Source organism: Manis pentadactyla, chromosome 7 (assembly GCF_030020395.1).
Source record: "Manis pentadactyla isolate mManPen7 chromosome 7, mManPen7.hap1, whole genome shotgun sequence".
In the NCBI taxonomy this organism is placed as follows: Eukaryota; Metazoa; Chordata; class Mammalia; order Pholidota; family Manidae; genus Manis; species Manis pentadactyla.
Window position 1 is genome coordinate 125,578,810 of NC_080025.1, and position 24,990 is coordinate 125,603,799.

The 24,990-nt window shown below is 33.7% G+C and overlaps 1 protein-coding gene across 4 annotated transcripts in view; it reads right to left on the reverse strand.

Annotated features, from left to right (window-relative positions):
• The window catches only part of ZNF800 (zinc finger protein 800), a 52,022-nt gene that overhangs the window by 20,723 nt on the left and 6,309 nt on the right, over nucleotides 1-24,990 (reverse strand). For 3 of the 4 annotated variants that reach the window (XM_036909112.2, XM_057504743.1, XM_057504742.1), the window contains exons 4-5: nucleotides 16,914-17,057; nucleotides 13,086-14,781 (exon numbers count right to left, since the gene is read on the reverse strand). In XM_036909112.2, the coding sequence (XP_036765007.1) occupies nucleotides 13,086-14,781; nucleotides 16,914-17,057 (1,840 nt within the window). Of the gene's footprint in view, nucleotides 1-7,709; nucleotides 11,881-13,085; nucleotides 14,782-16,913; nucleotides 17,058-24,990 lie in introns of those variants that run through there. The other variant, XM_036909114.2, reaches the window with a different exon arrangement.

A 24,990-nucleotide genomic window follows, 5' to 3' on the forward strand; every position in this document is an offset into this window, starting at 1 on the left:
TACTATTTCAGAAAGGCTGAAACCACAGATCAAGATCATGAAAATGTAGGAAGATTATAAGATCCCGTAACATATCTGCTTTTGTCATCTCATTTCCCTATATTGATAAGCTATCACCCATCCACTCATTCAGCAAATATTTTTTAAGCATTACTATGTACCAAGTATTGTGCTAAGCACAGGGTATACATAACTTTTCTGCATCTCACATAAACCTCTCCAGTGGGAACATTGACATTAAGTCAATCAATGCACAAATATAAGCATAATTACAAACTGTATTAGATGACAACAAGGAAAAGAACATAAAATAGAACTACAAGGGAGACATACTTTAGATTCTCCTTGTTTGGAAGTGACATTTTAGCTGAGACCTGAGAATGAATAAGTCACGCAATGAACATATAGTAACAACAGATCTGTGTTTTAGGAAGATAGTTCTCACAACAGCATGGAAGACAGATTAGAGAGGAGGTCAGTTAAGAGACTATATTGCAACAGTGTAAGTAAGAGATAAGAGTCCAGCCGAACTATTAAAGGTGGAGATGGCAAGGAGGAGCCAAATGTGAAAAACATTCAAAAGCAGGATGGACAGACTTGATCACTGATTAGGTAAAGAGTGTGAGAGAAAAAAGTCAAGATATTTCCTAGGATTCTAATTAGCCTGGTAACTGGGAGGGTAGGCATGTGCATAATTGAGACAGAGAACACATAAAGGAGGAACAAGTTTAAAGGGAAGATAGTAAGTTTGGTTTACTGACACTTTCTGTTGCATCCATGATACTGGAGAAATATCCTTGTGGAGAGGTCTGACATACAACTTTGAAAATGGTCTTATAATCAGAATAGCCAGGCTAGAAAATAGGTCTGGGGTCATTTCACATAAGTGGTAAGTGATGCATTGCAGGTGGGGAATCACTGTAAGAGTAAAAAAAAAGGTAAAAGGACTAAGGAGATTTTGATCCATATTTACAGACCTATTAACAAAAGTCCGTGGCAAGAGAAAAAGTCTCAGAGTTCACAGGAGCATCAGGTCAATAAATATTTATCAGCATCCACCATGTTCAGGTACTAAGCTAGATACTAGGGGGATAAAGAAAAGTCAGGAGCCCTATCCTTAGGATGCTTATAGCCAAAAGGAGAGACATAGATAATTTTAATATAGTTGTAGATAGAGCAATACAAAAACACACAAGGGAGAAATTCAGCTAAACCTCGGACAGGAAATACTCACTGGAGGACAGAGTGTCTGACCTAAGGCTGTAAGATTAAGTAAAATCATGCAAAACATGTTGGTAAGGACAAACCAGCTGAAAGCAAGAGAAAGCTCCTAAATTTTTGGAATGCTGAGCAGGATAATGAGTATAGAAAAGAACTGAAGGAAGCCCAGAGGCTAAAGTGATGTAAATTGGAAAGAGTACAGTCATTCTTAGAAAAGTAAGAAACACAGAAAATGGGAAAAGCGGACAAGGGGTTTTTGGTGCAAAGTTTACAGAAGGTTTTGGGAGATAAGCCGCAGAAGAGACTGAGGGAAGCTGTCAAGCTGCATGAGGATTTGGGAAGAGAGACAGGTAGAGAATTTGTATGAAGTTTGCTGAGCTTTATGCAACTGTACTTTCATATCTCCTGAGAAGATTTCTATAAAATAGTGAAGAGGTTCACTTTTTTACAAAGATTTTTGGGCTTGCCTGTTTCTTTTGGGTACAATACCATGCTGAGACTGGCCCAAGGCAACCCAGTCAGTTATAACTGCCCATGAAAATCTTGGAAAGGTAACACCTAAGCATTAATGGTCGTAGAAGTCAAGCATGATGAAAGCGAGATGCTATGAGATTTAGCATATAGTGGTCACTGATGCCCTTCAAGTGAACTTTCAATAGAAAAGTAGGGGTAGGAAAAACATGCAGAGGCTCACAAGTGAATGGTACATGGTTCGTATTATTCATTCATTCAAAAAATACTTTACTGAATGTCTGTATGTACCAGGAACTATCCTAGGTCCTGGGGAATCAATGGTGATCAAGACACAATCTCCAAAATGCTTACAGTCTGTGGAGAAGGAAAGAAAGGAAACAGACAATTACATTATAGTGAAATTGGTGGTAAAACAGAGTAGTTGACAGCACATGGAAGTTTCACAGTGAAAGGAAGATGGAATAGTTGGTGGTAACTAGACTGACGGTAGTATGAAGGGAAGTTCACTTTTTGGCTAAAAGGAACTTGAGCATGTTTGTAGGCTGAGGGGGTGACGCTTATAGAAAGGGAGACAGGAGACAGCGAGGACAGAGAGGAGGGTTGCTGGAGGAAGGTCCAGGCAAGGAGACTGGCAAGGGTACACATGTTAGATTCAGAAGAGAAGAACCCTTCTTCCTCCAAAGAACCCAAGAAGGAACAGAAGACAAAAAGGAACTGTGATGCAGGAGAGCGTAAGGAAATACCTCTAACTTTTTGCCATGATACAGGCAAGGCTGCCTCCTATCAAGGAAGCAAAAGTAGGGTTGGAAGCTTATTTAAGGACAGAGCAAAAGTTTTCAAGTAGCAGTGTGAGAAGTGGGTAAATCAAATAATCAATCCCAATTCCTAAGATCACACAAGTGGTAGAAGAGGCAATCAACAACTATATGCTTGCTTTGTTTAGATCTGGGAGTGGAATACGAAGTGAAATTAATTTCACAGAGTTCAGTGGGCACAAATTAAACATACGTAATGCTTGAAAAGAATTATTTTAAGAAATCACTAAATGCAAACCCATTCAGTGTGTAACTGATTATGGACTACTTATCAGGGTATAGAGTCAATAGGGCACTCCCATGAGTTTGAATCTGTCACCATTACTTAGGAGCGATGGCAAAAACTAGGAGGCTCACACAAAGAAAGCAGACAATAGAAGTCATCAATAATAGAAATGAAGAGGAAATCACAGGTAGAGAAGCAACATAGATTAGAAGATGATGTAATGGGAAAGGAAGATCAAAAGAAAAGTTATATTGTGGACTCAAGATAAGCTGAAGATAAATGATGTCATGTTCCTGCCTTCCTTCCTCCCTTCATCATTCTCTCAGCATATTATATGCCAGACACATTCGAGGCATTGGTTCTTGCTTGTAAACCCAGAACATGTTCATGTACCCAAAGTCTAATGTTCACAACAAAAAATAAAACCAAAAGCTGCTCTGAGTTTTGTTACTCAAAACTATACATCATTCTGTAAGACATTAATCACAAAGAAGCAAAACTGTATCAAAAAGTTCAACAAATTCTTGAACAATTAGCAAAAGATATGCAGATTAAAGACCCATAGAATAATATGTTCTAACTTAATAAACTGCTGTGTATTTTGGCTTTATCACAGATTTACATCTGACTTGTAATTAAACGGTTGGGTTAATGCCAATAAAAAGGCAACAAACATCAAATGGCAAAGCAAGATAACCAGAAACTAAATGCTAGAAAGTATTTCAGCAGCAAAGTGACAACAATTTTAGTCATCACTAAAACAGTAATAATACATATTTATTGAGCTGTTGCTTGAACCAGGCATTGTGCTAAGCATGTTACATAAATATATCACTAAACTTTTATAAATTCCCACAACAAACTATCTAGAAGGTAGTTTCTAATATTGTTGTTTTACAGACAAGAAAAATTGGAGCTTAGAAAGATTAAGTAACTTGCCCAAATTACACAGCTAATAAATATGGAGCCGGGACTTGAAATGGGTCTTAAAAATCCATGATTTAACCACAGTATGGTTCTGTTCCCCCAAAAGAAGGAAACGGTGTGAGGCACATGATGGACATTGAAGGAATCAATGAGAGGATATAAAACAGCTACTGCAGGGTAAACCCAAATGTGGAAAATTTAAGTAGAAAAGCAGAAGCAATATTTAAGGATTCACTAAATCACCAACTCAAACTGTGCAGCATAATTGTGGGTGTCTGGAAGATAGCACCAACTGAGAATGGCCTAATATGCTGCTGGAGGAAATGTATTGGCCCTTTCTGAGTGAAAATCTCAGGCTGTCTATGAATCTGCAAAACAAAAGATGGAAACAGCACAAGGCAGTTTAGAAATGGTAATTGCTGAGCGCAATACTCTTCCCCATGTTTTCTCAGTATGCCTAGGATTGGCGGTGCTGCACTGACCTAACAGTCAAGCCCACAGGTTACCTTTAATTCTATCAGCTTTAAGATGGAAGAAAACCATGTGCACTGTAAAGATTATTACATCCTAGGACTATCCAGATCTCTCTTTTAAAAGACCCACCAAAGATTCCTTTTATTGAGGCTAGGACCATGTTTTATGGCACTCACTCTACACTATGATCACCAATGACAGGACGACAGAGAGCACCAGATCTAAGAGCAGTCAAACTATGAAGAGCAACCTATGAAGAGGCCTGTAATGGGAGATCTGCCCATCAGGGAACATACCTAACTGAATCAATCAGATGTTCTCTTACAGGAGTAAACTCAAGCTACATGGAGAGGGAAGAAGCTGAGAGAGAAGTCTGACAGCATAAGTAATGAGGCAGTTACAACCTTATTGAGAAGATATAAAATGAAGTAATTAATTGAAAAAATATATATAGCAGAGTCGGTGGGTTAGTAGCAGCAGAGAAGCAATACTTCTGTTGCTAGCAATACCTAGTCACTATAGCTGCATTTCTTTTATTCTAGTTTCTGTAACACCTAGTCAAAATCTATATGGTGAAGCCAGTTTGTACAACTACTTCTAGATTCCCATAAGGCCTGGCCAGTGCTATCTCCCTTATTTCCCCACATAAAGACTTCTAATAAACCTCTCCTCATTCGCTACAGATGAAATAAAACTCTGCACATGAAATATCAAAAAATGTAGCACCCATATTTTTACCTATGGGTGCACAACATGCACTCACACACCTTAATCAGATGACATGGTAAATTGGGTGATGGCTGGCAATCCAAGAATTGTGGGGTTTATTTCCATTTTGTAACATCTGTGGTTTGAAAATGTGTTACTTAGCTCTAGTGAACTGTTTTAGAAAGAAGACCTTCAAAGAAGTATCTTAAACCTTAAAAACTAACAATTCCTATCATTGCAACTGTGCACTTAGAGATTAAAAAGAGATACAGGGAAATTAAGGAAGCAAAACCATCTCTTTAAAAGGTTCCTCCTCTTATGTGTGTATAAATCTGTTTGTGCCCAAGTTTCACAGTATGTCAGTGATTTTGTTCTCTTAAAATCACAAGAAACAACAGCTGACCAGTCAAGATGGCCAGGCAGAGTAAGGATGAACTGGAAAATTATGAAAATGTTTTGAGGTAAGTTTAACTTGAGTATGTAAATATTGAAAATTACTCATAAATTTCAGTGTATTCTTGTTGATCTTTATGATAGTACCATTAGCTTATTTTATCTCCTCAAATCCTGCCCATTCAAAGGAAAATAGAATGAAGTTCCAAGTCTCAAGCATCTACAGATGCCCAGCACATTGGATTTCAAAAAACTCAACAAATATTAATAATCAAAAGGCATGAAAATTGACATGACCACTCTCCTACAGAAGCTATGTAAACTGACCCTAACAAGCTGTTTATCAAAAATTCAAGTAAGCTACAAAAAATCCTTTCCCTAAAAGTTAATTTTTTTATACAATTCACACAATGTTCCTAGTGCTTCACTGTTTTTTCCTAAGAGTATTCCTTGTTTTTTCTTATCAATCAAAATAAAAGCTACCCATCAAAACTAGTGTGTACCTTGGAGTCCAAGTCTACCAAAGCCCCAATCTACCCAAGAAGAGTCTCAGCTCTTTAAAAAATTATTTTGCACGACTTACAAAATCTGACTAAAAACTCAGTTTTGTTTCTGAGCTCATTTATTTTCAGGATAATTCCATAGATAGAAGAGGTTAAAAACCACTATTCAAAACCTGAGTTGTTATAAGGGGGTTCATTTTGGTGTATAATTTCTCCTCTGAACATAACATCAATAATACTTTAAGTTTGGAGTGTTACCAGATTTTATACAGCAGGACACCCAGATAGGTCAAGTTATTGCTCAAGCACTCAAAATGGGTGTGGGTTTTTTTTGTTCTTTTTGGTTTGGCTATTTTTTTAACCACTTCAGTCTACTGCTTGAACATTACAATGCTTTGTATGCTAGGAATATGCTCTTAATACTTGACACAAGTATTTGAGTATCAGAAACATTAAGAAGCCACACAACCCAGGCACAGGTGTTGAAACCCCAGTATTTGATCTGAAGTTCAGGAAATGGGAGATTCATCCAAACCTTGGGACAATGTTTCTCTGGTATTGCATATTATACCAGTCCCTACACTAAATTTCTAAGATCATCTTATTCTTAAATAAGCAAGATCAAGAACAATCAGGTGTGTGGATAATCCCTCTCAGCAGGTAATTTAACAGTACTTGGGACTCAGCTGAAATATGGAATACTGCCACAAATGACTACCACTGGCAAGTTTTGAAAGTGCCATTTCTTATCTCTTCATAACATGGCACCAAATACCTGACTTAGCCCAAATTGTGCTCTCCTGAAGAATCCACTCTTTCTATAATTAAATGCTTTCTTTCAATTTGTACTGTGTATCTACTTTTGTTTTCTAGAAATATTTCAGCTATGATACTCAATTAGTACTTGCCTCATACCAATATTTTGCACATGACTAAAAATAAAATATGTGTGTAATAGGACAGATACTAATGAGAATTTTAAGACAGATGGTTATTCTGGGAGTAACCACAAAAACAAAGCCTAACTTAAAATGAATGGGCTTAAAACCACCCAAAACCTTTTTCAAGATAAATAAAAAATTTGTAAGAATCATAAACTATTAATATCTGATTAGAAGAGTTAGTAGCAAATAGTTGTCTTCATTGTCCCAATTAAAAACAAAAGCAGTAAATTCTGATGTAGCAATAAAGTTCTCTCTTCTAATGCACACATTTCCATCTAACTTAGATTTAAGAAGTAAAAAAAAAAAAATCCACATGTGGGTATACCATGAAAATAATTTATAGTAATCATTCAGATATTTATTGTTAACACGCCAGGGACTAGTCTAAGTGTTTTACATGAACTCTTCATTTTATCCTCAGAACAACCTTATGAGGTAAGAAGTGCTACCCCCATTTTATAAGTGAGATAAATAGGGTACAGAATGTTTAAAAACTTGCACAAGGTCACACAGGAAACAATTTATGGATCCAAAAATTTCATCAACTCATCTAGCTCCACATAATTACACTCAGCTGTCAATAAGGTAATGCAATGAATATGCTTTGTAAATGGTAGAACGAGCAGGTGTAAGGTACACTGATTAAGGGCACATGCTTTGTAGTCAGATGGAGAGTCAACTGTCAATTCTGTAATTTACTAGCTAGGTGAACTTGAGTAAATCACTGAAGTTCTCTAATTCCGATTTTCTGTTCTATGAAATAGGGATAATTAAATTAACAGTTCTTACTTCATAGGGGTACTGGTGGACTAGGGGAATTAGGCATGCAAAGGATAAGCAGAGTGCTTGGCACACAGTAAACACTCCATGAATGTTCACTGTCATTAGCTAATACTAAGAATTTTATTACCATAACCTCTGATCTTAGTACTGGTGGCATTTTCTAAAGTAAGTGAAATCTATCAATATTGTGAAAATAAAAGTTTATGAAAGACCCAAAGTCTATAAGTATATGACAGTACAATTTTGAGATGGAAAAGGCTATTTACTTTAATATCATTATCAAACATTTATTTAAAGTGCCTGGGTATACATGAAAACATGCTAGGCACTAAACAAAATTAACCAAGACATAAGTCCCTAACTTCAAAAATACACAAGCAAATTAATTTTACAAAGTGGGCACAAACAGCACACCCTCCAACTTGGGTTATTTTCCCAACCAGTTGTACCTATGTATGGTCTTCATTAAGTACTCCTCTGTTTGTGGTATGGTAGTGGTGAATCTATGTACAGGAAGAAGTAATGAGTAATCAAACATGACAAACTGGATATAGAGCGATAAAGAGTCAGGAAGAAATGAGCTGACTTTCCACTCTTTAGGCTTCTCAAAAAATGTTTTAGTTATCTTCGTACTAATGATCTCTTGTTAATAAACCAGTAGAGAAAAAAGGAAAGATAAGACCTGGAAGCTCAGAAATCAGAGGAAAGGGTTGCAGAAACAAATTAAAAAAGAAAGGAGGAATGAATTTGGAAAGTTAGAAAAGCCAAAATAATTGTAGGTAAGTTTAAGTGAAATATGTTTTATTTCACAGTCTGTCATGTGCTTAATGCCTTGGAAACCAAACAACTAATAGCCATTTTTAAGAATGTGGATCCTTAACTTCTTTTTAATCATGAGGTTTCTGTTAGTTCCTGAAGTCCGAGAAGAGGGCAAGAATAGCAAAGAGTACAGAAGGATTTTGTCTAACAACACAGCCAAAGCATGCTGCACATATCTTAAGAACTCAGGTTCAGATAAACTCCAAGAGCCATGGTTAAATAATAATCCTAGTAATCTATGGAGTCCATTAGAAAATAACTAAAACTTCTAAATAAGAATCTAAAATACTTCCATAGGCCACTACAGGAAACCTGGAACCTAATTTTTAAAGTTTTAGAAGCATTTCTATCTCAATTTCAGTGGCCATACTATTTGAAGAGGTCTTTTGCAACGTCAGAGCAGGAAATGCTATCCACTTGTGCATCTCTATCTCCACACCTACTTGCATAACACCTAATGGGAAACTACTCTTTCTATACCCACAGCCTCAAGCTACAGCAAAACCGCAAAATTCCCTGCTACTGCATCCACAGGTCTCTAAAGCAAACTGAATAGACCAGCCTTTTGACCATTAAGCAATGTAACAAATACATATTCCTAAAAATGTGAAGGTACTTTCAAACAATACAAGCCATCTATGTCAACTGAAAACTAGCCCATATATACAATAGGCTAAAAATTAAGGTTATTTATGTATTCTTCAGTACGTGTATTATTCAAGCATGTTTTCTTCTTGAAGTAGGGAGGAAGAGAGTAAAAACCATGAACAAAAAAAATGGCTATTGTACATACAAGGACTATCTCCATGTTGTAATGAACAAACCTGCCCAATGTCAGCCATACCTCATTCAGCTCTCAATTGCACTATCCAAATGTATGAAGTTGAAGCACAAGCCATACCTTTCACTGTTTTTCCTCTCCCACACTTAGGAGTGGAAGGTGTCTTCAGGAAGGAAGATGAGTTGAATTCTATTAAAAAAAACTCTTAATTGATCGAATAGCAAAGGTGGATATAATCTGTAGCCAGATAGGGCTTAATATAAAATAAAGTTTCTGATGGTTCTTTTTCCTATTTAACTACTCCTCCCTAAAATAAATTAAAAGTGCTATATTTACTTATACAGCCTACATGCAGAAAAGCTTCTGGTACAAATTTCTTAGGCCTCTTCTCAAGAACCTCAAGTCTAAACCTCTGAGATGACAGAGCTCAAGTCAAAATAAAACCAAAAGGTAAGGATGAAGACCAGAAAGGAATAGGAAGAACAAAAAAATCTCCACTTTTTATTTTTCATTCTACCTTTCTAAACTGGTCCCAGTTAGCCTCTAACTCCTATGTCTCCCATGACCTATTATTAATTTGGCTATTATAATACAATTATTCTAATCTCCCTAGGCACTTTTAATTTAAACAAAGTCCTGACACAGTGAATTTTTTTTCTCTATGACCCAGATAAAATATTTTGACAGTCCCTAAAATCAATTCCTCCTTCTAAATTTCTGCTCTGTGGCCCAAGAGTTATGATGGAGGAGATAAACTATAAAAAGCCCTGTGAAAACAGGTGAGAATAAGGGAATTCCAAAAATTGGGCTCCCCTCAACCAACATCAGGCTATTTCACTTTCTCCCCTACAGTATTTAACAAGTAAAGCAGAGGAAAGGGCTGACATACAGATAAGAGGTTGCAGAAAAGATTTGCCCCAAGCTTTTTAAGAATTCTCATTATCTTTTCACTGGTTATAGGTACTTAAGTCTGGGAAATATCTTTGGAAGATGTCTTGTGTGTAGGAAAGCATAAAAGATAACACCTTGGAAAAGTCAAACATACAGTTTAATAATGTGCAACTAATGAAGATGGTTTATAAATGAAATACCACCTAAACATTTAGTTCCCTAAATATATTATGCTATTAATCATTAAAGTTAGACCTATAAGTACAAGTTTTCCATATGTGGAAAAGCATATCTGTTTTTTAAATTACTTTAAAAAGAAATTACTCTAATTCTTAAAAATACAACTATCAGGATATAATTCAAGTGTACCTGCTCATAGTCACTGAATAAATTTAAATTTGATAATAAAACATTTAAGTTTCAACCAATGCACCTTTTGTTGAAACATTCAGCTGAAATAACTTTGAGTCTGGTTTATTTCCATCACATATAGTACATTTTTCCAACAAGAGCATGTACATTCAATATAGAACATTTCCAGCAACAGTTACAGTCTTTCTAGTTTCCTTTCACAGTATATTTTAGTGCAAAGCACTGGGAGGGGTAAATGTTTTTCTAGCTATAGAGGCATTTATTATGACCTTGTGGATCTTAAATCATTTTAAAAATTTATACAAAAAGTATATAGATGGACAGGGTCCCTCTTAAGTACAGGTGTAGACCTATATAAAAGCATGGTATATTCTCTGCTGTACCTTTTAAAATTATAATTTGACAAAAATTACTAAAAAATAAAATATTCCCCAAAAAGTACAAAATATTAATACACAAAAACCTGCCCAATATTTCATAAAGATGGGTGTACTTCTGTTTTTCCTAAGGTCTTGATTGCAAAAATGGACAGGAATTCATTATTTTCCAAATTTTACAGTAGAAATCAAATATCTAAAGTGGTCATTTAAGATTTTTACTTGGGAGAAAAAAAAGCAGGGTTTACACCCCCATCTTCCTTTTTTAGCAGTATTTAAAGAAATAAACTAGTATCATAAGAAGTGGTTGTGCATGGATTGTCTGCATCCATAAAATACCAGTAAGCTATTTACTACCTTCATATTAACATTAGTAAATGTGTGGTACTTAAAAAAAATAGAAACTGAAAAATTAAGTTGCATCTATCATTAAAGTGCTTTGTATAAAATTTAAGGAAAAATAAGGGAATGTTTAATATTCATAAAAATCTCAAGATGTTTACAAATAAAAAATGTAATGGTCCATAGATGAAAATGAATTGAAACTTCCCTATAGTAGTACATATTTTAGAATGAAACTTTCAAACATTTAAGTGCTGGAGAACAAGTCTCAAATAAACGGATGTAATAATAATTACAAATATTTAGTAGGCCAAGTACTTTTAGCATATTGATACTAATTTGTCTTTTGGTCCTAACACACACTCTTCAGGAAATGATATATCTATACAGATGAAAATTTTGCCAAATAAGGTTGAATAAAACTAAAATCGCTAAGATATAGTCTTTGTGAATTAAAAATCACCAGTGGTGACATTTTCTTCAGATTGTTGATCACTTTAATCAACAAATTGTTTGGAATACAAAATTTGCAATATTTTTGTAGAAACTGTAGACCAAGTGCACAAGGTCAAGGGTGGTTAGCTGATGGACTGTGATGACAATATTTAATGTCACAGCTACTTGAAAGTGCTGGAAGAGGCAATGCCTAGAAACAAGTGGTTAGATGGTTATTATTTTAGTCAGAAACAGCAGTTACAGTCAAATATTTATGAAAATGTTTCTTTTTTTTCTCATAGTACCATTTGAAGATGTTTAGTGGTTCTAACACCAATTTAAAGTCTTTCCACAAAAATGAACTCCAAACCTTTTCGTACATCACTTGAAGTTATCTGAGGAGAAATGGGAATAAATGAACACTTTTGAGTTTACCAATAAAACCTTCTTCTTAAAATTATACAATAGTAAATGACTTCTAAAGGATGGTTTCATCTCAAGCTCTCCAAACAAGTAAAAAAGAATGTGTGATAATCAAACCAAAACATTTAAACTACTCAGCAAACTAAACATACTGCTTTAGAACCTGAATCCAAAACTAACAGTAATTAAATATATTAAATGTTTTAATACAAGAGACATAGGTACTAAAGGTAAACTTTAAAAATACAGAGAGACTTGCAAAATCAAGTATAGGAGTCTACTCCTTATTTTATACTGCATTTTAAAAACCTAGATTTATTCCAAAACCTTCTTAAAAAGTATTTTTTTCTTCTTCCCAACAAGGGTTTTACTTTTCTTGCATCACACAACCACCAAAAAATAATAATAAAAATCCCTAATGTTAACCATGTTGAAATGATCATGAAAAGTTTACTTCAACAAAAAAACAAAAATAAGACAATTTGGGAACTAAATAATCACTTTTTCCATAGATCAAAAGTAAAAAACAGTAACTAACACAAACTCCCAAAGAGAAAGAAAAATAATCTAAATTTTTTTTATCAAGTTCCCCCTTTGCCTAGAAACACTATGTTAAACATAAATAATAAATGCTAACTGTTCTATATTCAATTTGGGGATTTTTTTTTTGAGTGCAGCACTTTATTTAGCCATCACAAATTAATTTTTACAATAATCACAGTGCCTCAAAAGACTTTTTTCCTATAATTATCACCTTCACAAATTCATTCTAATATATTTAACTTTCCTACAATGTATTAATTAGTAGACTAAGTCACTGAATCAAATTAAACCTGTGCAAAGTTAAACAGAAGACTTCTATTGTAAACAAGCCAATAAAAATGTATGTATTTTACAGTATTGAGAGGAAAGCACTGACCCTGTGCCATCTACCTATAGCTATATTGCATTGTCCTGTGGAAGATTAAGTTCTGAAGTTAATTTTTGTTCCCAAGCCACTGGAATAAAGGTCACTGAAGAGGTAAATGCAGTATGCACATCACTCTTGCAGTTCCCACTGCCATAAGATATATGAAAGCAAACATGTGTTAAAAAATGGAACCAGCTATAAATTATGATCAAATGATTTTTTTAGTTCGATGGGGGAAAAAAGCAAAACTCTGTAACTGTTCCTCACCAGACAAGAGCCTTAGATCTTGTACTTCGGCCTTTGGTTTTGTTTCCTTCAGGTGAATTGGAAGCATTTGCCTTATGAGTTTTCTTATGATGTTCAAGATAAGTCTTTTTGGCAAATGCCTTTCCACATTTATTGCATTTATGAAGAGAAAAGTTTTTTGTGACTTTTACTTCAATACCAACATCAGCTACTTCATATTTTTTACTGGGAGAGTTAGAAGTGCCATCATGTTTTGAATCACTATTTTTTGCTTCATCCCTCGAAGGGCCTCTTTTTGCCACTTTATTTAGAACAAAATCAATGGGCTTTTTTATAGCTCTGATCTCTAAACTGGCTGTTATTTTCCCAAGATAGCGGGATGACTTTTTATGAACCACAGTTATATGTCGTATCACATCACGCTTCCGACGAGTTTCATAAGTGCAAAGTGGACACTTGTAGAATTTAACATAAATGTTATTCCCATCTGTGTGCAACTCAATGTGTTTAGTCAAGTTCTGTTTGGAAGTAAACTGACGTTTACAAAGTTTACAGTAGAGTTGCTTAAAGTCAAAGCCAGCTGAAAGTTTTGGTTTCCTGGTTTTTTGCTGGCCACCTGCAGCAGACGGACTAGTTGATTTAGGGCTTTCAGAGTCTTGTTTAACTTTATTTTTCTGTGCTGCCGGTGTGTTCTTTTTTTCATTTGAATGATTTGTTCCCTTTAATTCATTCTGTGGAGAATGGGTAATGGAAGGGGGTGAAGATTCTACAGAATCTGCTGGTTCAACTTTAACTTTTATTTCTGAACTGTTGGCAGTATTATTAGGGCCTTTCTCTCTTTTAGAGTTTGTTCCAGAAAGAGTTATCTTGTGGACAATTTGCATATGTCTTTTAAGCATTATTTGTGAACTATATTTCCTCTTGCAAAGGAGGCATTTGCATGCAGTTAAATTGTATTCAGCCTTTGAAGACAACTTTTGTTTTCGAGTCTTAAAAGATTTTTTAGGAGAAACAGAATCCAGGAACAAAGGTTGCCCAGGCTTTGTTGCTATATCAGGAGTAATTGAATCCCTCCTTAGTCCTCTATGAACTTCATCAAAATGCCTCCTTACATTCGCTTTTGTAGCAAATGATTTACAACACACTGGACAACTCCTACTTAATGGAACTAGAACATTCTTACTGCGTCCTTTAGAGGATTGGTTTGGATTCTTTCGTGTTTCAATGTACTTTTTTAGTTCTTCCATTTTTTTCTTGTGTACTTTTCGAATGTGACGACGAACACCTCGCCTGGAATTGAATTCTTTTCTACACAGACAACATATCAACTGGTGACCAAGATCAGAATTATCAGAAGTTTCCAAATCAGCCTGCGATTCCTGAGGTTGTTGTTCATCAGATGTAGGTGCAACTTCATCTGCAACAATCTCAACAGGAGGGGGCTCGACAGTTTCCACCTCTGTATCTGTAACTGGTACTGTTTTAGAGTGTTCAGTGCTAGTTTCTTGTATTTGGACTTCGGTTTGTTCAGGAGTACTGCTTGACTCTGTGACTTCAGCAGGATTATCAGTCCTTGAAATATATTGAAACACTGCATTTTGATTAGTTTCTATGGGTTCTAGCTTAATAATGTATTCTCGCTTGTCCACACTTGGATATATGGCTTCTAGGAGATCATTTATGGCTTGGCTTTGTTTATCATTTACATCAGGAAGGTCTGTTAAGGAAAAAACAACATTTTAATCTGAAATAATTAGACTGCTCTAGCCCTCTAATATTTAAAAATGTATTATAAACATCTATCTTAAAATTATTACTGGTTCATATTTATTTTTGTAACAGCATTATCTACTTTTCAATATTTTATGAAGATTAACAACTAGCATTAATTAAACAAAAATTTGGTTTAATTTTATATCTCATTATGACAAATGTTTAGGAAGAAAGGCAATCTGAAGAGCTACTTCTAAGTGCCCTTAATATAAAATATATAAGCACATGCGTGTCCTAAACAAAATATCATTTCATATTTTCAGTCTAAAATTTTTAGGCTAGCAAAGGCAAATAAAAATTTTCATAACCCAAAATGGATAAAACATAATGAAGAATGTTACCATATATAAAAATGATTTTTTTATAAGAAAATGTAATAACATTACTATTAACTTGACCTATAATAATTTAGTCTAATTGTAGAGGGATATTTGAACATCTTATGGAAATGAAAACAAAGATTTATAGGAAAATATATAAACATGAATGACATGATGTGTAGAAGTATTTGCCAAATTCAGTCCTATTTAATGCCTTAACATAACACAATCCTATTAAAACAAATGATTAAAAACTATATATAGATTTATTCCAAAAACAGACCTAATTTTATTTACTTGTACAATAATTATATCCTCTATAAGCAACCAAATATTCATACTGTAACAGAATTGTCTATCACTGGTTATGTTTCCACATATAACTCTAAAATCTAGTTATAAATACAGCATCAAATCTGATGTCTATTTAGACTCAAGAAATTATTCATTATAGCTCTTCAAATCTACTAATCTTCCTTTTTAAAATGAATGAAGTGGTGACTGTAAGAATAACACTTTCACAGAAGTACTTCTAGAGTAAGTACTGCCAAGAAAAGTATGCAATAATCCAGCAAATCCATTTACTTCCTTCTAAAAACTAAAAAATAACACTACAAAACAACAAATAACAGAAAATTAACTAATTTTCTACTAGTACTTTAATTAAAAGGTTAGATTTCAAGTTAATCTCTAGATTGTCTTTTCATTTGGTTTTCAAAGATAAAAAGTACAGTAAGATCCAACAGTAGTAGGAAAAGTGTCCAAATATGAAATTCTCATTTAATCTATATCCTACAATACACTTTAAATCAGCTCCATGCTAATAATTGAAGCAGCACTTTCGATGTTTGAAATTTGCGTTTCACTCCCATTCCAAAAAAGTTGAAAATGTACAAAATGTGGAATGCAACTACAATATCAAACTAACACAATATGTTTGATAATTTTTAAGTCTACAAAAAACAAGACATAATGAAAGTAACCTAATACTTATTAAAATATTTTAAGCAATTTACATTAGTTGTTTAAAGCAAGAAAATACCATTACATGTATCACCAACTTAATCATACAGAAACAATACACTTAATTGAACATTTGGCCCACAAACACTTTACCAGTGTAAACCACCTAAAGCTATGTCACATCTCAAGTTAGCCTCTAACAGAATCTAATTTTTGACAAAATGATGAATCAAAATAAATGTCACTGAGAACAAAATTGATCTTCAAATCAAGACCCAGCAAACACTACAAAGATTAATATGTATTTTTAATGCTCTCCATTCCCAAGAAATCAACTCATTTACTCATTCTTTGCTCTGTTCCAACCTTTTCATTTATTTAATGGGAATATAAGTAAATGATCAGTCATTATCTGGTAATAAGTTGTTAAACGAGTAAAGAGGAAAAATACCAATACACCCCCCTTCTTTAAGCATTAGTATTTTAATGTACAAAATTCCTGAATATAAATATATAGGCCATATAAACATTCAAAAACAATATTCAGTGTCTTAATACAAATAAATATACTCATAAATCTAACTTCATATATCTTTAGGAAAAGCCAAATGAAAGGCACTAATATGAAAGTGCCTATCTAAGAAACTGAATGTAACCCTAAGTATTTAATTTTATTCTCCATTATTAAATTATCTGTAACTAGATAGCAATACCATTTTAACACAAATGTATAGTTGTAGTTTAAGAATACTTAACAGTAAAATGCATAACTGAATATACGAATAAAACTTACTGTCATCCATCTGGAGACTTGGTGGGCAGTAGAATTTTTTATGGGTTATTAAATTTGGTAATCCTCTGAAGAGACTGCGGCATAATTTACATTCAAAAATAGTGTCCACGTCTTTTAATAAAATATGCTTAAGTTGTTTAGTTCCTGAGGGGAAAAAAGAAAAAAACACAACACAAAAGGTAACTTTAACATGCACTTTTTAACAGCAATCACTGCTGACAATCCAAAAGTGCAATTACACTTTAAAAATAAAATATAGGCATTGCCAATTTCTACCACAGTGTATTCAGAACTAAGCTATAAACTAAGTTCTAAGCAAAATCCTGTCATCATTTGGATATTAGGGTAGCCAAAATTGATGCTCTTTTTCTAAATCAGCAGCCAATCAATTCTTGGCATATTCCAAAAGTGGTTGCAACATCTAACTGATCATGACAATGACCTGGTAATAAAAATGTGATCCACCCCGTAGAGATTTCTGATTCAACAGATCTGGAGGGCAAAAGAAAAATTTAATCCCCACCTCACCCCCTGCCAAACCTTCTGACTGGTTCTTCCAGCTCTTTTATGCATTAGGTAGTGGACATGGAGTTTTGTTATACATATTCTACTGATTCTTTAAAGAAGGTCAAATTATGTCACAGGATTGTGTGTGACTTTTCATTTAAAATTCAGTTCAAGTTATTTCAGGTTCTGGGCCAATATGGGATTATGGCCATTTAGTGTGACAATAGAGAATCCTTCTCCATAGTTTGAATTTTGCTTAGACCTCTTGATACCACTATAAATTAATTCAAAGCCTTACCCCCTCAAAAACTTACCGCAATTGCAATTAATTACTGATATAATTACTAGTTTAAAGCCTATCTTTTCCACTAGATTACGAACTCCAAAGCAGCCAAAGCCAAGGCTGTCTTATTTACAACTACAAAGCCTTCAGTTCAAATAATGCTCAATAAATGTTAGTTGAAGAAATGCCAGTGTTCTAGGGAATCAAAACATATGACAGATGATCAAGAGGAAGAGAAAAAAAATGGCATAAAACATCCAATCTACCAAGAATAAAATAGGAACAGACAGCCTTTTGTCACTACTTCCTACAGGTCTTTGCCACAGATAAACTGACAAAATTGGTCTGCAGTGCTTTACTTATCAATGAACTTTTAGTTACCTCAAATTAAAAAGAAAAAAGATAGTAACATTGACTTAAACTAAAGAGGAAATAATTTTCAAGTGTCCTGAAAAATACCTTTAAGACTATTTGGGTGCAAACTATTCCTTCACTCAACAAGCATTTGACTATCTATTAAGCTCTGGGACTACTATAGAATAAAAAACAAAACTTCAGTAGTGCCATTAATATTGAGGGGTCCATAGTTAAATATTTCTGATTCAATCTCTTACAACCTATTTACATTTAATTTTTGTATTAATCATCATTTTGTATTTTATCCTCATTTTGAAGACAGGCCAGCCCTCAAAATTCTAAGGCAAAAAGATTGATTACCAGGTTTATCAGAATTTACTAAGTTTTTAGAGATTCCAATTCTGATGATACCTAGTTTTGTGACCTTAAAGAGCTTTTAATCTTTGCACTTGGTTAACCCATCTTGCAAAATAAACTAACCAACCAAACCTACCTTGGAGAATTATGGAAGAAAATACGAACCTAAGTTCCAGAAAAATTAAATTACACATCAGGGTTTCTACTGGGATGAAATACATAAAATGAAATAATTTCCACCATATCCCAAATCCAAATCAATGTTTATTCCATTAGACCATACTACCACAAAAATCAGAAAATAAATTTAGTAAGATTCAGAGAACAGCTTGGGTATTACTCTTTATGTGAGTAAATTTACATACATACATACATACATGTAAACACATATATTTCTCTAGTTCATTCCAAATTACAAAATATATTGGCAATAGACTGCTAATATATTTAGTTCATAGTTAACCTCCTAAGTGATTAACAAATGGTAAGAGGTAGAGTGATGATAAAAAATACTTCAGATAAACCTGTCTAATTGATCTATATACAGTTCTCAGGAAGCGTAGATGAGTATAGTACCAACAGGAAGAAAAGAAGGAATTTGCACACTTTCATTCTAAATTTAAAAACCTGCTAGATCTATACTAAAAATTCAGTTCTATCTTTAAAGATAGTCAAAAAGAGTTAAAGAGAGACACAGAAATAACCTGAACTAGGCTTAACTTAAGAATTCAACCGAAGATTCAAATACCAATGATTAAGTAGAAATTACATGAGGTTACACATAAAGAACAGTTACTTGTAAAAATATTATGACTAAATCAGATGTATCCTTTAAGAGGTTCTTAGCAATATCTCATAAAATATCTTAATTTCTTATTTAGTTCTAACTAGTTATATTCAGTAAAGAGGGTATATTTGTTCCCAATAAGCATTCAAAAAGTGTTTGCCACTTCCAGGTATACCAAATTTCTTTCCAGTCCATGGATTCACCAAATTCTTTCTCTCTTCTCTCACTTTTCAGACCATCACCCATGTTTTTTTACTCTCTGCCTATAACATTCTCCCTCTTCCCTGGTCTGGCTCACTTGTAGTAATCCTTCAGATGGCAGGTTAGATGTCACTTCTTCCAGGAAGCCTTCTCTGACCCTTCCTGTTTTTTGTTAAGAATTCTTCACCTATGCTCCCACAGCACCCTATACATCTACACTATATTATCCCACTATCTTTGAATTACTTACTTATCTGTATTCCCATTAAAATGGAAGCTCTATGAGGACAGAGAAGATACCTTAATGCCCACCACTACATTCCCATGCCCTCAAGATCATGCCTGATGGACATTTGTTAAATGTCATAATGGAAAGCTCACATTATATTTAAGAAAACCTCTATAAATAAGTTTTTTTTTTTTTAGTTTATGCTAAGTTGACTGAAAAGCAAAACAGGGACCTCAGATTTTCTCATTTCACTTACACATTTTACAAATGAGAAGGATGTCCCCCATTCCATAAATACTTTTTTTCATCCCTAAGTTAGTTTCAGTCACTGTTTAAGGTTTTGTTGTTTTTCTCATGGGAACATAATGGCTTTGTTCTAATCAGCTACCATTTTCTGACTGTTTTGCTCACTAACAATTAGACACAGCCAATCAACTATGCCTAAAACTTCCTGCCACATGAAACAGCAAACATGGTCATCTGGATAGCAACAAAGTTCTTCCATAGCTCTTGACCCTGAGAAAGACAGAGGCATGCGATTTTATTCTTAATTATTCTTCTTCCTATGTTTATGACTCTCTTTCTTGCCATAGGCTTTTAATATCTTAGAAATCACTACTTACTGCTTATATAGATCACCAGCCGTCCAAAGGGGAAGGCTTTAGATGCCTGGGTATTAACTAATTAGTAAATATTTCAGATTGTCACACGTAACAGGTGCTCAATAAAAAGCGCTTCATCAAGGGTTTATCTTGTGCTATTCCTTAATGCCAAATACATTGTATGTAATGATAAAAATCTTTAATAGATTTTTTCAAAAGGAGTCAGTATTCAATTTTACATTAGGTTGGATAGCAGTCACTTTACATGACATAACACTAATTCTAACTCTTCTGTGCTAGAAAAAGATAAGCCTTCATTTTTTTCTCTAATATACTGTATATTGGTCAATGACCATTTTAAGAAGTGGCAGTAATCATTTTTAAGTGGTATACTGCTCGCTGTATTGTCAACTCACACATGAACTCAGTCTTTTTTAGGATGACTGTTTAACAACAGTATCATCCCAACGTTGCAAGCAAATCTGTAACGCCTTTCAGACCTCCTGAGTTCCACGACCCAATCGAAGGAAATTTTGAATTGATCACCCCTTAACATAAGTACTTATACATAAAAAGCAAGACAACTTAAGAAAATTGACACTGTTATCTTAAAACCATCACCTACCTACTGGGATGGTAAAAAAAAAAAAAAAAAATTACTAAGTTAATTATGGAACACTGCCACATACAACACATTTAAAAGTAGAATAAAATTATTTTAGTACCACTTGATGAATCTTAGTTTAGTGTAACATTTATTGAACACCTATTAAATGCCAGTTATAATGTTACTGACTGGAGACATGAAAGTGAGGGATATGATCTATGCCCTTGAGAAATTCCCAGAGTAATATAAATGGTGGCTCTCCTAGAACATGGCCCCAGATGACATAATGATACATAGAAGAACAAATCAAATGAACAAATTTACATTTTTCTTATTTATCCAAAAAATATTTAGTCCAATTTAAAATTTCCTACAGTTGCTATGTAACAACGAAAACCCCACAAAATCCACCATATAATATGGCACTCTCTTACATATCTCAATAAATCATACTTCCACCCTAAGATTTTGCTTACAGAGTTAGGACTGAGGCATCAGCATCCAGTCACAGCTTACGCTAATTGCAATTAATGCTGCTTTAAACAAACAAACAAACAAAAGACTTCTTTTAAGAAGCTAAATGAACAAACCCAAACTTAGGAAGATAATGACAACAGCAAACAAAACACAAAGCTAACTCTCATCTTTCACTACTATTTATTCTTCCCTAAGATTCAAAAAAGATATTGTTCCTTGCACATAATAGTAGTATATTCTACAAGTACAATTTTTTCTACAATATTATATTTTTTTATAATATTATACATAAGAATTTTTTTAAAATGTCAATTCATATTAAAGACCAGTTTTAATACCAGACAAAATGATCATCATTCTCTTCTCTCCTTTTTTCTGTTTCTAACCTTCATGCATTCCACAGCTCCTCTGCCTCTACCAGAAGACTAAGGGACTAAAAAAGGAATATTAAGCTCAATGAAATCAATCTTAATAAACATCTCATGGAAATACACATTTTTTTTGTTATTTAAATTTTTGTTTCAGTTTGGGAAGTCAAGAAGGAAGCAAAATTAAATTAGTGGAAATTTAAGTTAGTGGAAATGAGCGAAATTTGAAGACACCAACTCACAGAAAGAAAGACTAACACAACAAAGGAAGACTCCAGCAAAGGGCAAGATGTAGTCAAGGTAGTACCAGAAGCCAGCAAATCAGAGCAAACAGCAGGTCTCAAGTCACCGAACCATCAGGGATTACAGAGTAGAAAACTGTAGGTTGGGGGGAAAACAGGCAGCCTTCTAAATGAGGCATCCATCTCATCTATGCACATTATGTCAAACAACAGTGGAATGAACTATTAAAAAAGCAAAGATACATAACAGTGTGCAGAGTCAGCCACCATTTGTACCAGAGAGAAAAGGAGGGATATATACTTGTATATGTATAGAATCTCTGGAAAAAAGCACACCAACCATTTGGCAGTGGTTGCCTTAGCAGAGACTTATTTTTGTATTTTTGTTATCCTTTTGTACTTACTATTATTTTTTAATGACAAGCATATGTTACCCCAAAAAGAAAAATATATTCAAATTGATTTACAAGTCAAGCAGCCAGAAATAAAGAGATATCAGAAGTTAGAAAGAATTTGTAATTTAAAGCCAGGAAAAGAGTCTAAAATAAAAGCTGAAATGTAACACAAAGACGATGGGTCAAAACTGGTCAAGCAGTCAGTAGAGCATACGTGGTGCTGGTGGCCCTAAAAAATGAGTCAACTCCTTCCTCAGCTTTTTATGAACTTCCAGCTTGGGTAGGAAGTACTACCAAGTCACAAACAGCTCAGTAAGCAAGAGAAGGTATCGTTTAAATGGGGATGATACAGTAGCTGAAGAGAACTATCTGAGCTTGAAGATAAAGGTAGATATCATAACACATTACTACTGCCCATCCTGACTTAAGACTCTGTGAACTTCCAAGTTCTATTTTCAAATATCTGTCAGATAAATAACATTACCAGGATAGTTCTTTAAATGTAATATGTGTGTCCAGCTGTACTGGAAAGAACCTAGAAAGAGATGAGTCACTGAAAGCATGCTTGGCAGTAAAATGGGACTGGGAGGAACTTTCAGGAGTGTCAGGGTGAGAAGGGATCTAAGTCCCTAAGTCATTGGCCCAAACTTCCATCCCATCCTCCAAAGGTTTCTGTTAGACAGGGCCTGAATACCTCAATGCTAAAGAGCTACCTTAGTAGACTTAAGATTATTCAGGTACATAAGAAATTACTATCTTAAGGAAATTGAAATTGTTTAATTATGAGACACATTAATGAAATAAAAGATATCCTTTTTTAATCTAAAATGTTGCTTTGAACCACTCAGCATATTTCTAAAGCACCTCTAATTTAAATCATTGGATACTTAAAAACTATAGTATTTTCAGAATTTGCCTAAATAACTCAGAAGACAAATCTTCTGGGGACATTTAAAAAAGAACATATTACCCATTTCACAGTCCCTTTTCTTTAGTTTAGACAGTAGAGAAATGGCAAACACAATGAACATATGTCCACAGTTTTAAATATTCACCTTCCAAAGTTAAAGAAACAAAGATTTGGGGTACAGGACCTTGTAGAAAAGGTATTTTTTTAACAAGACAAAGCATTTATGAATTACCTAGCTATAACTTCTTAAACAAAGAACACTATAATAAACTAAAGCAGTATAAAGTAACCTTACTAATTTCAAGTTATGAATTTTAAAAAAGAAACCTATAGCAAGGAATATCACTAAATGTGAAAAGCTATTACCTTCATTTCCATGATTGAAAAAGAACAAAGAATTTTTATCTCTACACCAGAAGTGTTAACAGAAACTCACTACAAACTAACCATTCCTCTGCTGTGCTAGAGATATATTTAAATACTGTCCTGAAGAACTAAAATTTTAACCATATTTATCATAGGAAAATTTGACTTATCAGTTACTTCTGTTAACCAAGGCAATTATCAAAAGTAAAAAACAACAAACAACAACCTAAAATAGGTCATACAACCATCCAACAAAAGCATAGGCATATACTCAAGACTTATTGAATTAAATATATATTTTAAAAATGCCATGAGGACTATAGATAAAAGGTCTAATATATGGATCTTAAAGAATCAGAAATAAAAACCATTTTATTTTAGATTAAGGAACATCTATTTCTCAGAATCCTAAAATAAAACAACTATATGCTATTCCCTTTACAATGATTTAAAAAGAAGCACCTCAAAAAATTTATCAATATAAAACAAGTAGCTGCATATAAATTATCTTTTCCTTTGAAACTCAGAAATTTTTCATTGATAGCAAGTTTTAAAGTAATAACAAAAGATATTCTAATCCTTTAAGTGTCCATCATTCATATGTGTTTGCTTGTTCATATTTGACTCAATAGTCTGCAATGTCAGAGAAGCTAAATGTGTAAGAGGTGAATACGTATATCATTAAGAATCACAGCAACCTAAGATCTTACTGATAACCAAATAGTTCTTACAGTTCTCAATCATTTAAAAGTAGTAAGCAACACATATTTTAAAGTACTAGATTACAAGTACACAAATATTATATATCCAATTATAATAATCTTATGGAAAGAAAAGCAAAACAAATGTAATTTTCTTAAGATATCAGGGCTAGAATAAGTCTATTCTATCTTGGGACTTTAAAAGATATTGCAATTTCAGAAACCCCAGGGTTAGGGAGGAGAAGGTGAGTAACACAAACAGAGATGATAAAGTAATTAACCTAGAACAAGTGACATCTCAGATATTGTGAGTAAACTGCCTACTCTGCCAAAGCTTATAAAAACCTCGTATAATTTACTACTGCACTTTGAGAGTTTACAAAGAACGTACCAAAAATTAACAATGAATCTTTAAGAGGAAGAGACACTTTACTAGTAAGTAACCACATGACATAATTCTTTAAACCATACTGAGTTTATTTTAAAATTAATACATAATATATAGTATTGAAAAAGAGTGTCTAGATCAAGTCAGTATTTATTGATACACTTGTTTTTAGATATGACAATTAAAAAGATTCTATAAAGAAACCCAAAGTATACATTTTAATTTTTTTTTTAATATTTCTAAGAGTTCCTAGGTAGTTTTTAACTACTGTATGAAGATTGAAAAATACATCCTGAAACA